Below are 13832 nucleotides of genomic sequence, written 5' to 3' on the forward strand. Positions count from 1 at the left end.
TTACAGATCCAACCATAGTCCAAGCATCTCTTGGTTCTTTTCATATGTAACCTAACAACACCCAATTCTACCTCTTCACCACCTCACTTCACTCTTCTGAAGTCAAACTGCTTGTTTAACATTCTGTTCTGGACTGCCATTAACTTCCTCATGTGAAACCATAGGCATTCCCTTTACAAACTTTGTTTAGTTAGTGACTTGTTTAACCCCTCCTAGGTTGCTCCTACAGGCTTAAACAGAGAGTAAATTAAAATAATTAATATTAGTGAATCATGTAAAGAATTAGTAATGAAAGTAAATATATAGGTATAAAAAAGTATTGGAAAAATGAATTGGACTGAAAGCCAACAAATCCCCTGGACCTGATGGCTTCAACAGTGGCTCTCAAACTGTGGGTTGCAACCCCAATTGGGGTCGCAGAAATAGTAAATGGGGTTACAAGCTTCCCCTCCTCCGAGGTTGTGCCCCGCACTGGCACTGAGGCCCAGGTGGCATTCCGCCCTGCTCATATCTCTCTCCAGCTCATGGGCTTCTGGGGCCTGTCTGAGCCCAACCCTGTCACTGCAGAACTACCTGAGCTATAACATCATCCATTTCAAGGTTCTCAACCCTTCATATCCACTGCTTTCTGTCGAGTTCCATAAACTGGAGCAGCTCAGATGAAGTAACAGACTTGCCTAGTACATAAAATAATAACATTTTTACAAAGTATTTAAAAACAGATTTTCATATGACATTATATGCATATGACATTCATATACAAACTTTAATAATTATATACTGAATGATACTATGCTACTTTGCTGTTTCATTTTTTTTTCTATGCAGGGGCCTGTTCACTGCAAACAACAGGAATATGTTCATGCCTTGCACCTTTGTTGAATTACCCAAGAGCTTGCAGAGCCTATTGTTCCACGTTGCTTTCTCCATGGAAATGCCTCAGCCAATCTTAGTCGACTTGCTAACCAATCAGCACTCTTTTCTCCTATAGTATAAACTGTGGTGATCTTTTGAAATTTGGCATTCTTGTGTTTGTCCTGATGAGTGCAAGATAAAAAGCCAGGGCCACATGTCTCTCTATTCAGCAATATTCAGGTTTTGTAATACCAAGCAACTGTTTGTTTTGTTTTCTCTTGGCTCTGGGGTTACATTAATTTTCAAGTGTTAAAATGGGCTGTATTGGAAAATGGTTTACAAGTGCTGACCTGCATTCTAGAGTTCTAAATGAGGTGTCTGCAGAGATTATGGACACATTGGTTGTGACCTTTCAAAATTTCCATTGATTCTGGAATGGCCCCAGTGGATTTGAAGGTAATAAATGTAACATCGCTATTCAATAAATGATAGAGAAAACAGGGAACTATAGGCCAGTTAGCCTGACAACATCGTCGAGAATATGCTGCAATCCATTATTAAAGAAGTCATAACAGATCATTGTTATATGATCATAATATGATTAGGCAGAGACAACATGGTGTTATGAAAGGGAAATCGTTCTTGACAAGTTCACTGGAATTTAATGAATGTAACTAGCAGGGTAGGCAAAGGGGAAGCAGTGGACACATTATTTTTTGATTTCCAAAAGGCATTCAACAAGGTGATACACAAAAGATTGTTGCACAATATCAGCTCTTGACATTGCGGGCAATATATTAGCAGGGTCATTTTGTATTGGCAAGCTGTTACCAGTGGGATGCTGGAACGATCAGCGCAGGGGCCTCAACCAGTTATAATCAGTTAATGGTTTAAAAGAAAGGACCAAGTGTAATGTATCCAAATTCATTGGTAATACAAAGCTAAGGAGGAGCGGTAAACTGCGAGGAGGACACAAACGATCTGCATAAGGACATAGACAGTAGGCAGGCAAGAAGATTGTAGGTGAAGTAGAATGTGGGGAAATGAGAGGTTATTCACTTTGGGGGGAGAATAGAAAATCTGAATACTTTTTCAATTTTGGAAAACTATTAAATATTAATTCAGAGGAAATTGGCTTTCTTTGTTCAAGACACACAAAGTTAACATACAGGTAAAGCAAGCAATTAGGAAAGCAAATAATATATTGGTCTTTATTGCAAGAGGGTGGCATACAAGAGGAAAGAAGTCTTGCTGCAGTTGTGTGGAGCTTAGTACTCAGTATAGTTTTGGCCTCTTGACCTAAGAAAGGATATACACTTAGAGACGGTACAACGAGAATTTACTAGATTGATTTGTGAGATAAGAGAGTTGCTCTATGAGGAGAGATTAAGCAGAATGGACATATACACTAGAGAATTTATAAGAATGAGAGTTGGTTTTATTGGAACATATGATTCTAAGAGCCAAGACAAGATAGATACTGTGAGGCTGCTTCCCCTGGCTGGAGAGTCCAGAACTTCGATAAAGGGACAGCCATATTAAACTGAGATGAGGAGAAATTTCTTCACTCACGGAGTTAAAGCTTTGGAATTCTCGACCTAGAGGTTGACAGGTGTTCAGTCATTGAGTTTATTCAAGGCTAAGATCAATTGAATTTTGGACTCCAAGGAAATCAAGGGATAAGAGGATGGGGCAGGGGAGTGGAATTAAGGTTGAGGATCAGTCATGGTCAGATTAAATGGTGGAATAGGCTTGAGAAGCCAAATAGCCTATTCTTGCTCCAGTTTGTTATGTTTTCATATTCTTATTTCACCACAGTGCCATCTTCACCCCCAGGTTGGGTATCTGAACTCATTTCTTCTCTATCGCAAAGACAACACACTTCCTCTATAACACTGTCCCTACCACACACCATCTGTGGCTGAAACCTTCATCTACGTGTTTTTCACTCTAGGCTTGGTTATTTTAATAGTGACCTTCCATCCTCCATGTACTTTAGCTCATTCCAAATTCTGCTGGCTATATCCTGTCCCATCCATGAAGTTCCATATTCCCAACACGCAATCCTCCCTGACTTGCACTGGCTCCCACTCACTCAATGCCTCAGATTTAAAATTCTCATCTGTCTGTTTAAAGTTTTCCATTACCTCATTTTTATCCATCTCTTTAACCTTGAAACTTTCCGGTGCACAACTCTTCATTCCTCTGAATCAATCTCTTGTGCATTCGTTCTAATTATCTAATTGTCCACTTTAAAGATGAGAATCATATACCCTCCCCCGAGGTGGGTTTGCTGGGTGGTGGGAGAGGCATTAATCAGGTAGGAGGGTGGCAAGTGGGGATCCGCCATCTTTTTGCCTCCACCCCAGTTAAGTTTGTGATGGGAAGTCCTGTGGACAGCCTTCCCAACCAATTGCAAATTAAGGCCCTTAAGTGGGTATTAACCAGCGGCGAGTGGAGGGCTCACAATGCATGGAGCACAGCAAGCAAACTCTATGTACTGCTTGTAGGCTCCCAGGGAGACCCTTGTTGAAGAGCACTCAGTGCTTGATCAAAGAACCAACATTGGGAAGGGAGAGCTCAACTGAAATCAAATCTCCCACCCTTGTTCCTGCAACCCCCCCATCCCTGCGCCTTCCCCACCCCACCCCGCGACTTCCCCCGCCACCTTCCCTCCATCACTCACCTGTGTCCGGGTCCCTCCTCAATTCGAGGTCATGGATGAGTGTTGTACCAGCAGTAGCCACCACCTTCCCAGTGGTGCTTCTGAGTACAGAGGAGCTGCCAGCCTCTGATTGGCCAGCAGCTCTCAGAGAGCTTGTCTTCTACCTCCAGGATCCATGTTCCTGGGAGAAGGCCCACCACTGGTCTGTCAAGTAACTGCATGGCACAAAATGTGGTGGACCTTCTTGAAAAGAGGCGATGTGGGGGGTCGCACCAGCTCTTCAGCTGGCGGCCAAGACCACCATAGCCTCCACAAGACTCCGCACAAAATCTCCCTACCTCTCCACTTCCTTTAAGACCCTCCTTAAAATTTAACAGATTGACTCCTTACTAATCTCTCCTTCCTTGATTCTGCATCAATATTTTTCTTCACAACTCCATGAAGTGCCTTGGGGCATTTTCCTACATTAATAACATTAAATAAATACAAACTGTTACTGTTGTTGTTTACATAGGGCCCTTCAACAGGAATTGCCAATTCTGGCAAAGGATCACACCTAAATATTAACCTTTCTTCCTCTTTCAAGTACTAACCTAGTATGTTCTTTTATTATTTTCTCTTTTTACTTTTTTATCTCATTGTAAGTACAGGTGGCAAAAGTATCCAAAACCTCTGTCATCTTGTTAGTTTGTCCTTCAGAAGTTGATAGCCTAACTCAGTCACCTTGGCCCAGATACTTTACTGAGCTTTTTACACTTTTATTCCTTTAATCTCTCCTAAATGCATTGCCAAAATTAAAAGCAAAGAAGTCAGGACTCTGCAAATGGCACATTTGTCAGTAGTGACAGTAAAGGTTCTCAGCAAGAAAAGTGCAGTTCGAAACTAGGGCAATCAAACACTCACAAGGACTCAAGGTAGACTTTACCAAACACGAGATATGTAAGATTTTTTTGTAGAACTCATTTTTCCTCTTGTGATTAAGTAGTGATCAGATAAAGCAAACTGTAGTTGAATTTCTCAGAAACCATTCTTGAAGGAAGCTGTTTTTCTGTCTGAGACAATTAAAGCTAGTTTTTTAGACGTGATAAGGCAGCTCTACTCAACATGCTCTGTTTTGTGTTGTGATAGACAGGAAGGCTCTGTTGCACAAACCTTTGCAAAAAGATTTCATTGCAGGAAATCACACTTGAACACAAGGGAAATCTAAAAAGGAGTGCAGGAGAGCTCTTATTTTTTGGGTGGACCCGTAAATTAGGGAACTATGCCATCTGCAGCATGCCCGCCACCAGCATGTCTGCTCTGTAAACATCGCGATTTTACAAGTGGTGGGGAAGGCGTCAGGTGGATTGCTCAACAATAGCCCAATTGAGGCCCTTAAGTAGGTGATTAATGTGCAAGTAAGGGCCTCATCCTGCTGTCGCTCTGATTTAACAGGCAGCGAGAAAGGCTGACACTCAATGTCAGCTTGGCACATGTAACCCTACAGGCTGTTGGTCAGTTAAGAGTGGAGGGTCCCTTTTGCCAGGTCCCCAGTGCCAATCTGAAACCCACAGTTTTGCCTCCCCTTGTCCACCCTCCCCACGCCATCCCCTGTCAACCTGTCAAATATACTCCACATCCCCCTCTCTGGGGGCTGTCAGCCTGGCCCCAGCGAGATTTCAGACTTATCTCAATGTCTAGGTCCATCGGTGTACACCACCTCCTTGGCCTATCTGCAGTACTAGCAGTGACCATCGCTCCAGCTGCTGGCTTCTGATTGATCGGCAGATCTAGGAGATGGGTCTTCCTCCTGGAGACAGGCAGAAGTCCCATCTCATAATAATTAAAGGGCCATTGCCCAAAAAATTGAAGTGGGGAAAACCAGCTTTACATTGGGATGCAGGGAGTCTGCCTCAGGGTATAACCTAGTCCTCTGTCTCTTTTATTTCTTTTTTCACCTCCTCTCTAAATTTTCTATATTCACTTGTTCCTCATTTGTATTATCAACCGCACATCTGTCATGCACACCTTTTTCTGCTTCATCTTGCTTTCTATTTATTTCACCATCCAGGGATCTCTGTCCCTTTCCCCCTCATGGGAACATACATCAACTGTAGCCAAACCATATCCTTCTTGAAAGGCATCCTGTTGTTCTCAATCTTGCCTGCTGATCTTTCATTCCAACTTACCCAAGACAGGACCTTTCTCATCACACTGAAATTTGGACCGCCTCCGGTGAAGTATTTTTACTCTAGTTTGCTCCTCGGCTAACCCAAACCTTATGGTGCAATGATCATTGTTCCCCAAATATTCTGCGACCAACACTTTATCCACCTCATACCCCAGAACCGGATTCAGCAATGCTTATTTCCTGTCAGGCTGTAAGTGTACTTGTCAAGAAAATTCTCCTGAACAGACTTCAGATACTCTCCTTCCTCTTTATTATTATTTTCCCAGTTTAAATTTGAACAATTAAACACCCCAAATAACTAATCAATAGTTATTGCAACTCTGTGGTTTTTTTGCAAATCTGCTCCTCTACATTTAAACACCATTCCACCCCTGAAAGAGCAAAAGCTTTAACCAATAACAATCATAAAATCATAGAATTTTACAGCATAGAAAGAGGTTATTCATCCCATTTACCAGCTTTTTAAAAGTCTACCCAATTACAAAGAATTTACAGGACTGCTATTGGCCATTCAGTCAACCAATCTACACCGAGAACCTCCTCCAACTGCTTCATCTGGAACTAGCACCAGAGACATCTGTTTCTTTCTCCTCATGTACTTATCTCTGGCCCACTTAAATGGATCTGTATTAGTAAATTACTATAGTAATCAGATCAATCATCCCACTGCACTTTCTGCTTCACCTTGTATTTTTTTTTCCTTTCCAAATACAGATCTAATTCCCTTTTGAAATTTACTATTGAATCTGCTTCCATCACTCTTTCAGGCAGGCTATTCCAAGATTCATAAAGTCAAACTCCATTATTAAAATTTCACTATGTCTGTCCAAGGATTGCTTTACACTACGTGTTGGGAAACTGCAAGCACTCACCCAAAGACTTTACATCTGAATATGGGTAAAGTCATGGATGGAGTGCTCATGGTTTCTTGACATTCATCTTGGCAGGACAGCCCCCAAGCCAGCTGTTAGCACCATTATTGATTTTAAGCTTAAAATAATAGGGTCTGAAGCAAAGTAAACCAACTGAGCTGCAGCATTTTAAATTGTACAATATTGAACCTATCAAATACATGTAGAAGACTACTGTTCTGGCAAGTGTGAATCAAACCATAAGCAGTTCAAAGTTGGTTTTGGCCTACAAGTTATGCCACAACAAATATAAAGCTTTTCGGAATGTTTTCAGCTTTGAGTCATTTGTGTTTGTTGTATACAAAAATCTCAAGCAGACGGATACTTAATTCAATACACTCAACATTTTTGAATATTGATGGTGAAAGTCAACTGTGTTTTAAAATTCACACAATTTCTTTAAGTGCATTCATTCATACTCACCACCATGCAGCAAAGAGGCCAGAACCACCAAAGCAATGCTAGTCCCAATAGCAGCAATATGGTGAATATGGCAATCATCACAGCTGTCCCATCAGACTGCAAAAGAAGCATAAAGCAGTAGATATCTTTACAATACGATTCAAAGCTGTCAGATCTCACAAACATCATGAATTGCTTGTTTGTTACATTGCATTTAAATCCAGCTGATTTTAAATTATCTACTTTTTACAGGAAGAAACATCGGAACAGAATGACAGAAGAGGAAGGATTCTTAAACTTACGTTAAAGAATGTAAATATCAGTGACATAAAATTTAGAAGATCAAGCTTGAGAAATGATGAAAAGTGCTCTGGATGAGGAAAAGGAAGAAGGAGTAGTCTATAAAGATGTCAAGCATTCAAGGATGCATGAAAAGAAATTATCTCAATGTTTAGCACATAATATATTTTATTCTAAATCACATATAATGAACCCACCATCATATTAGCCTTCTGATTCTGTTACCCTGTGAGGTAATTTTTATTGATTTATGTACCTGGATCCCTAAATCCTTTTGCTCAGCTCCAACACATGCATTTCTATTCAGATAGTAGTCCCAGTTTTAATTATTACAATCAGACTATACTCTCTCATTACTATAATGTTAAAGTCCATCTGCCATCATTCTGGCCATATCCTTAACCTGTGTCCATTCTCAATTTTGGCTCTTCCCTTTAAGTTCACCGTGGGCTAGGAATTAGTCTAGTTCTGTTTATATGCCCAGTTATGACGTTGAGGAACCAGCACACATTGAACCAAAAGGCCCAAGGATTGATGGAAACTAATGTTGATCAAACTTCCGCAGGCAACTCATCTGAGTGGAGACGTCAATCTTTGGTTACCTGCCTCACCAGCAACAGGCTTTGAGTAAGTCCCAAAAGCAGGGATTGGAATGGGCTATAGTATGGGGTAAGGGACAGTCGGAGATCCCACAAGCTTTATTAGCCAAGGAATGTGACTTAGACATTAGAAAATTACCCAACACTTGGGAGGGAAATGGAGTTCTGGAGTGTAGCAAGTTCAAGGAGGAGTTGCATTTAAACGCCAGACACTGTAATGTGGTAGAGCAAGTACCAGTTTAGGACATCAGCAGTGCAACAAGAGGCGACTTATCCACCCTGGGTTCTACGAGCTTTTCAGAATAAATTCCTTTTGTAGATGATGTGTGCCAGGCAGATCAAATCCACGAGGGAGAATTGATCGTGCTATCACAACGATTTTGCAATTTGTATTTATTTTGAGATGCGTGCCCTGAATTCAGAAGTACTAAGTCCATCAAGACTTTCAGAGATTTTTTTTAAAACTAAATTAAAATGTTTATTAACAAAAGAGACAATTTCAAGCACATACATAGAAGTACAAATTACTACTATAATAACTCCGAAGATCTCTAATTAACTTGGCTCCCAATTACACCCCCTTTAAGGCAACAATCCAAAAATAGATTTTTTTAGATTTTAAACAGGTCCAGCAAATTAACACAATATCCTGAACAGTGGAATTCAAAATGGCTTTTTCCAGCTTCGTTTCTGTAGACAGCTGTTCTATGCACAAACGTTGGAGGCTTCATGAAGGCTATTTCACACAGTCCTGTTAGATCTTACAATGCCTCCCCCTAAAACATAGCCTCATTTTCCTTTACATATGTTTCTCCCTTTTTAATATGTAAATTCCATTGTTTCCATACATCTTTGCAGCATTACCTTTCTCGTAATATAAATCTTTTCACGTTGCCACTATATATTGTCAGTAACCCTTGAGAAAAATAAACACATTCCTTAACTTCATTGTCTGGCTACTTGTAAACAGACTGAAATCCCTTTGAAAACCAAATCCCCCTTCATCTATCTGCAAATTCCCTTCACACAATATAATTTATTAATATTATAAATAATTCTTTAAAATATGTATCAACAATTTGCTATCACCGGATGTTGTCTATATACACTTCCAGAAAGCATTTGATAAGATTCTGCACAAGGGATTAGCAAACATGAAAGCACACAGATTTGAGGTAACCCTATGACAAGAGTTGATAATTGGATGGGAGGTAAGAGACTGAAAGTAAGGGGAAAGGGAGTGTACTCTGATTGCTCGGAGATGACAAATGGTGTTCCTCAAGGATCTGTAGTGGTGGCTCAGCTAGATGATGGGGTTGGTTAGCTCGGTTGATTAGATGGCTAGCATGTGGTTCAGAATAACACCAACAGCACAGGTTCATTTCCTGTTCAGGATGAGGTAGACTTGGGACCTGCCTCCTTGCCTTGCCCCCAAGAGTGGAAGGACTTTGCAAGCCACCACTTACAAAAAAACTGCCAAGAAAATGGCTCAGAACGAAGCATCAGCAGACAATGAGCCAAGGACCTGACTTCAGGCAGAGTAAACATGAATGAATGAACTTGGATGAATAGAGAGTGGTATAGTCAAGTTTGTTTATGACACTAAGGGGAGGATCTTCCAGTCAGCAAGTGGAGGTGTAAAATGACGTGAGATGACGTCACTTCCAACCTCACCCCATGTCATTCCCATTTTCAGGTTGGTGGGGGCGCAGCCTAATCACCTGTGCACCAGCTGACCTGTCAACGGCCAATTGAGACCATTTAAAAAGTAATTGACATAATTAATGGACCTACCCATCCAGCCTTAAGGTTGGTGGGCAGGCCAGGCGCCCTGGCGGGCTTCAGAAAAAGCATGAAACCTCATCCATGGGCGGGATGAGGTCTCATGACGGTTTTAAAATATTTAATGAAGGTTTCAGTACAAGTGTCACATGAGGGGACATGTCAGGGAAATTTTGCTATCATTTCTTTAACATTTTTAAATTTGGAGCCGATCTCCCTGAGGCAGCACTAGCCTCAGGAAGATGAATGCGCTCTTTCGCGTGCATGTGTGAATGAGGGCACTCCCGGCTGAGGGAACCCCTCGCCTGCACAGGGAGTGCATAGCGCTGCCTGGGGGATGTCATGCAGGGCGGACCTTAATTGGCCCACCCATGTAAAATGACAGAATGCCCCCAATTGGGGGCACCAATCAGAGGCGCACCTGCCCGCGCCCACTCCTGCACTTTTCCCTAAGTGAGGCGGCACAATAAATGGTGCATGTGGAAGCAGGAAATTATGGACAAATTTTGTAGACAGATTAAGTGAAGGGGAAAAGCTGTCACACAGAGTTCAATGTGGAGTAAGTGTGAGCTCATACACTGAATCCAAAAACCAACAAATCTGAGTATTTTCTTAATGACAGGAAACTAAGAACTGTGAAGAAACTGCATATTTGATGTCCACACAAAGCACTGAAAGCTAGTACACAGGTACAAAGAGTAATCAGAAAGAAGTATTGTCCTTTATCTCAAGGTGATTAGAATATAAAAGTGAAGATGTGATGTTTCAATCCTAGGTTCTTTCGTCAGATCTCACCTGGAGTGCTAAGTTCCATTTGGGGCACTAAATCTCACGTAGGATATACTAACCTTGAGGGGGCACCACGCAGATTCACCAGAATTATACCAAGGCTTAGAAGGTTAAATTATGAGAGCAGATTGCATTAACATATGTGCTTTATTTTAGAAGGTTGATTGGATATTAATTGGACGTCTTTAAATCAATAAAGGAATTTTCTAAAATAGATGAAAACTATTTTCTTTGGTGAAGAAATCCAGAATAATGGGGCATAACTCTGAGATTCGAGTTAGGTAATTTTTCACACAACGAGTACAGGAATCTGGAACTCTTAACTTAAAAACTTATGGATGCAGAGTGAACAGAAATTTTCAAGACTAACAGTAATAAATTATAAGACCATAAGACCATAAGACATAGAAGCAGAAATTAGGCCCTTCAAGTCTGCTCCGCCATTCAATCATGGCTGATAAGTTTCTCAACCCCATTCTCCCGCCTTCTCCCCATAACCTTTGATCCCCTTACCAATCAAGAACCTATCTATCTCGATCTTAAATACACTCAATGACCTGGCCTCCACAGCCTTCTGTGGCAATGAATTCCATAGATTCACCACACTCTGGCTAAAGAAGATTCTCCTCATCTCTGTTCTAAAAGGTCTTCCCTTTATTCTGATGCTGTGCCCTCGGGTCCTAGTCTATCCTACTAATGGAAACATCTTCCCCACGTCCACTCTTTCCAGACCTTTCAGTATTCTGTAGGTTTCAATCAGGTGCCGCCTCATCCTTCTAATCTCCATCGAGTAGAGACCCAGAGTCCTCAAACGTTCCTCATATGTTAGGCCTTTCATTCCTGGGATCATTCTCGTGAACCTCCTCTGGACCGTCTCCAGGGACAGCACATCCTTCCTGAGATACGGGACCCAAAATTGCTCAGAATATTCTAAATGTGGTCTGACCAGAGCCTTATAAAGCCTCAGCAGCACATCCCGGATTTTATATTCTAGTCCTCTCAAAATAAATGCCAACATTGCATTTGCCTTCCTAACCACCGACGCAACATTCAAGTTAACCTTAAGAGAATCCTGGACTAGGACTCCCAAGTCCCTTTGCACTCCAGATTTCTGAATTCTCTCCCCATTTAAAAAACAGTCTATGCCTCTATTCTTCTTACCAAAGTGCATGACCTCACACTTCCCCACGTTGTATTCCATCTGCCACTTCTTTGCCCATTCTCCTAACCTGTCTAAATCATTTTGCAGCCTCCCTGCCTCCTCAATACTACCTGTCCCTCCACTTATCTTTGCATCATCTGCAAACTTAGCCAGGATGCCCTCAGTTCCTTCATCTAGATCATTAATGTATAAAGTGAAAAGTTGTGGTCCGAACACTGACCCTTGCGGAAATCCACTAGTTACCGGCCGCCATCCTGAAAAGGATCCCCTTATCCTCACTCTCTGCCTCCCTGCCAGACAGCCAATCTTCTATCCTTGCTAGAACCTTGCCTCTAAAACCATGGGCTCTTATCTTACTGAACAGCTTCCTGTGCGGCACCTTGTCAAAGGCCTTCTGGAAGTCCAAGTAGATAACATCCATTGGCTCTCCTTTGTCTAACCTACTTGTTACCTCCTCAAAGAATTTTAACAGATCTGTCAGGCATGACCTCCCCTTGATGAAACCATGCTGACTTGGCCCTATTTTACCATGCACTTCCAATTATTCTGAAATCTCATCCTTAATAATAGATTCTAAAATCTTACCAACGACCGAGCTCAGGCTAATCAGCCTGTAATTTCCCGTCTTTTGCCTCACTCCCTTCTTAAACAGGGGAGTTACATTAGCGATTTTCCAGTCCTCTGGGACCCTCCCTGACTCCAGTGATTCCTGAAAAATCATCACTAATGCCTCCATTATCTTTTCAGCTATCTCCTTCAGAACTCTGGGTGTAATCCATCTGGTCCAGGTGATTTATCCACCTTCAGACCTTTCAGTTTGTCTGGCACCTTCTCCTTGGTAATGGCCACCATACTCACCTCTGCCCCCCGACTCTCTTGAACTTTGGGGATGTTACTCATGTCTTCTACCGTGAAAACTGACGCAAAGTACCTATTCAGTTCCTCCGTCATTTCTTTGTTCCCCCACTACTACTTCTCCAGCGTCATTTTCCAGCAGCCCAATGTCCACTTTTGCCTCTCTCTTACCATTTATATATCTAAAAAAACTCTTGCAATCTTCTTTTATATTACTGGCTAGTTTACCCTCATATTTAATCTTCTCCCTCCTTAGTTTTTTTTAGTTGTCCTCTGTTGGTCTTTGTGGGCTTCCCAATCCCCTGGTTTCCCACTGCTCTTCGCCGCATTGTATGCTTTCTCTTTAGCTTTTATGCTGTCCCTGACTTCCCTTGTCAGCCATGGTTGCCTCGTCCTCCCTTTAGTATGTTTCTTCTTCCTAGGGATGAATTTTTGCTGTGTCTCCCAAGTTACTCCCAGAAACTCCTGCCATTGCTGTTCCACTGTCTTTCCTGCTAGGCTCATCTCCCAGTCAATTTTGGCCCGCTCCTCCCTCATGCCTCTGTAGTTGCCTTTATTCAACTGTAATACCGTTACATCTGATTCTATCTCTTTTCTCTCAAATTGCAACATAAATTCATATTATTGTCAGGTAAGGATATCAGGGGATATGGAGCTAAGATATAGATCATTCATGATTTATGGTGGAACAGGCTCGACAGGCTGAACGGTCTTCTCCTATTCCTTTGTTCTTGCACTGCCATCCGTTTGATGCAACTTAAAAATGCAGTCTAAACTCCTGCTAGCACCAAACTAAGAATCAAAATTTCTGTCACTCTCTGCAACTCGTAACTACAGATAAAAAACGGCCTCCAAAAGTACCTCAAGGTTGAATTTCGTTTAAGAATGAACTCTTCTCACCTTTCACGCTCTCAATTAGCCTCTTGCAGCTCAATGATTTGAAAATATATTGCATTATATATTGGTACTCCATTCGCACAAAAACACAGGTGGTTTATCAAAGAATAAACTACATACTGTGCATTACATAAGAACCAGGGATATTTTTATATTCATGAAATGTTTCATGAGCATTTAATGTTCTCGAATAAGTAAATTGAAGCAACATGTGATTATAATCTAACTACAAAAGTGAGAGAGCAAAATGTTATCATTGTTTCAGATTACTGGAACACTAGCCTCTAATATTTTACTTTTCCAGTGACCTAGTTTAATGGCAGCAACATATATATAAACATTGTGCTGGCACCGATTAAAGAGTGTAACATGGCTGTTTATAATACTCTTATTATTCATTTGCCGTTGAGCAGCAGAAATGCAAGATGATTCATATCCACTTCAG

The 13832-nt window shown here is 41.4% G+C and overlaps 1 protein-coding gene across 2 annotated transcripts in view; it reads right to left on the reverse strand.

Moving 5' to 3' along the window:
* antxr2a (ANTXR cell adhesion molecule 2a) overlaps positions 1-13832 on the reverse strand; it is a 311452-nt gene that overhangs the window by 148772 nt on the left and 148848 nt on the right. For both annotated transcript variants that reach the window (XR_005943132.1, XM_041188750.1), the window contains exon 12: positions 7025-7120. Coding sequence is in view for 1 of the 2 variants with exons in the window: in XM_041188750.1 (XP_041044684.1) it covers positions 7025-7120 (96 nt within the window). In the remaining variant the exon portion in view is untranslated. The remainder of the gene's footprint in view (positions 1-7024; positions 7121-13832) is intronic.

Source organism: Carcharodon carcharias, chromosome 1 (genome assembly GCF_017639515.1).
Source record: "Carcharodon carcharias isolate sCarCar2 chromosome 1, sCarCar2.pri, whole genome shotgun sequence".
Taxonomy (NCBI): domain Eukaryota; kingdom Metazoa; phylum Chordata; class Chondrichthyes; order Lamniformes; family Lamnidae; genus Carcharodon; species Carcharodon carcharias.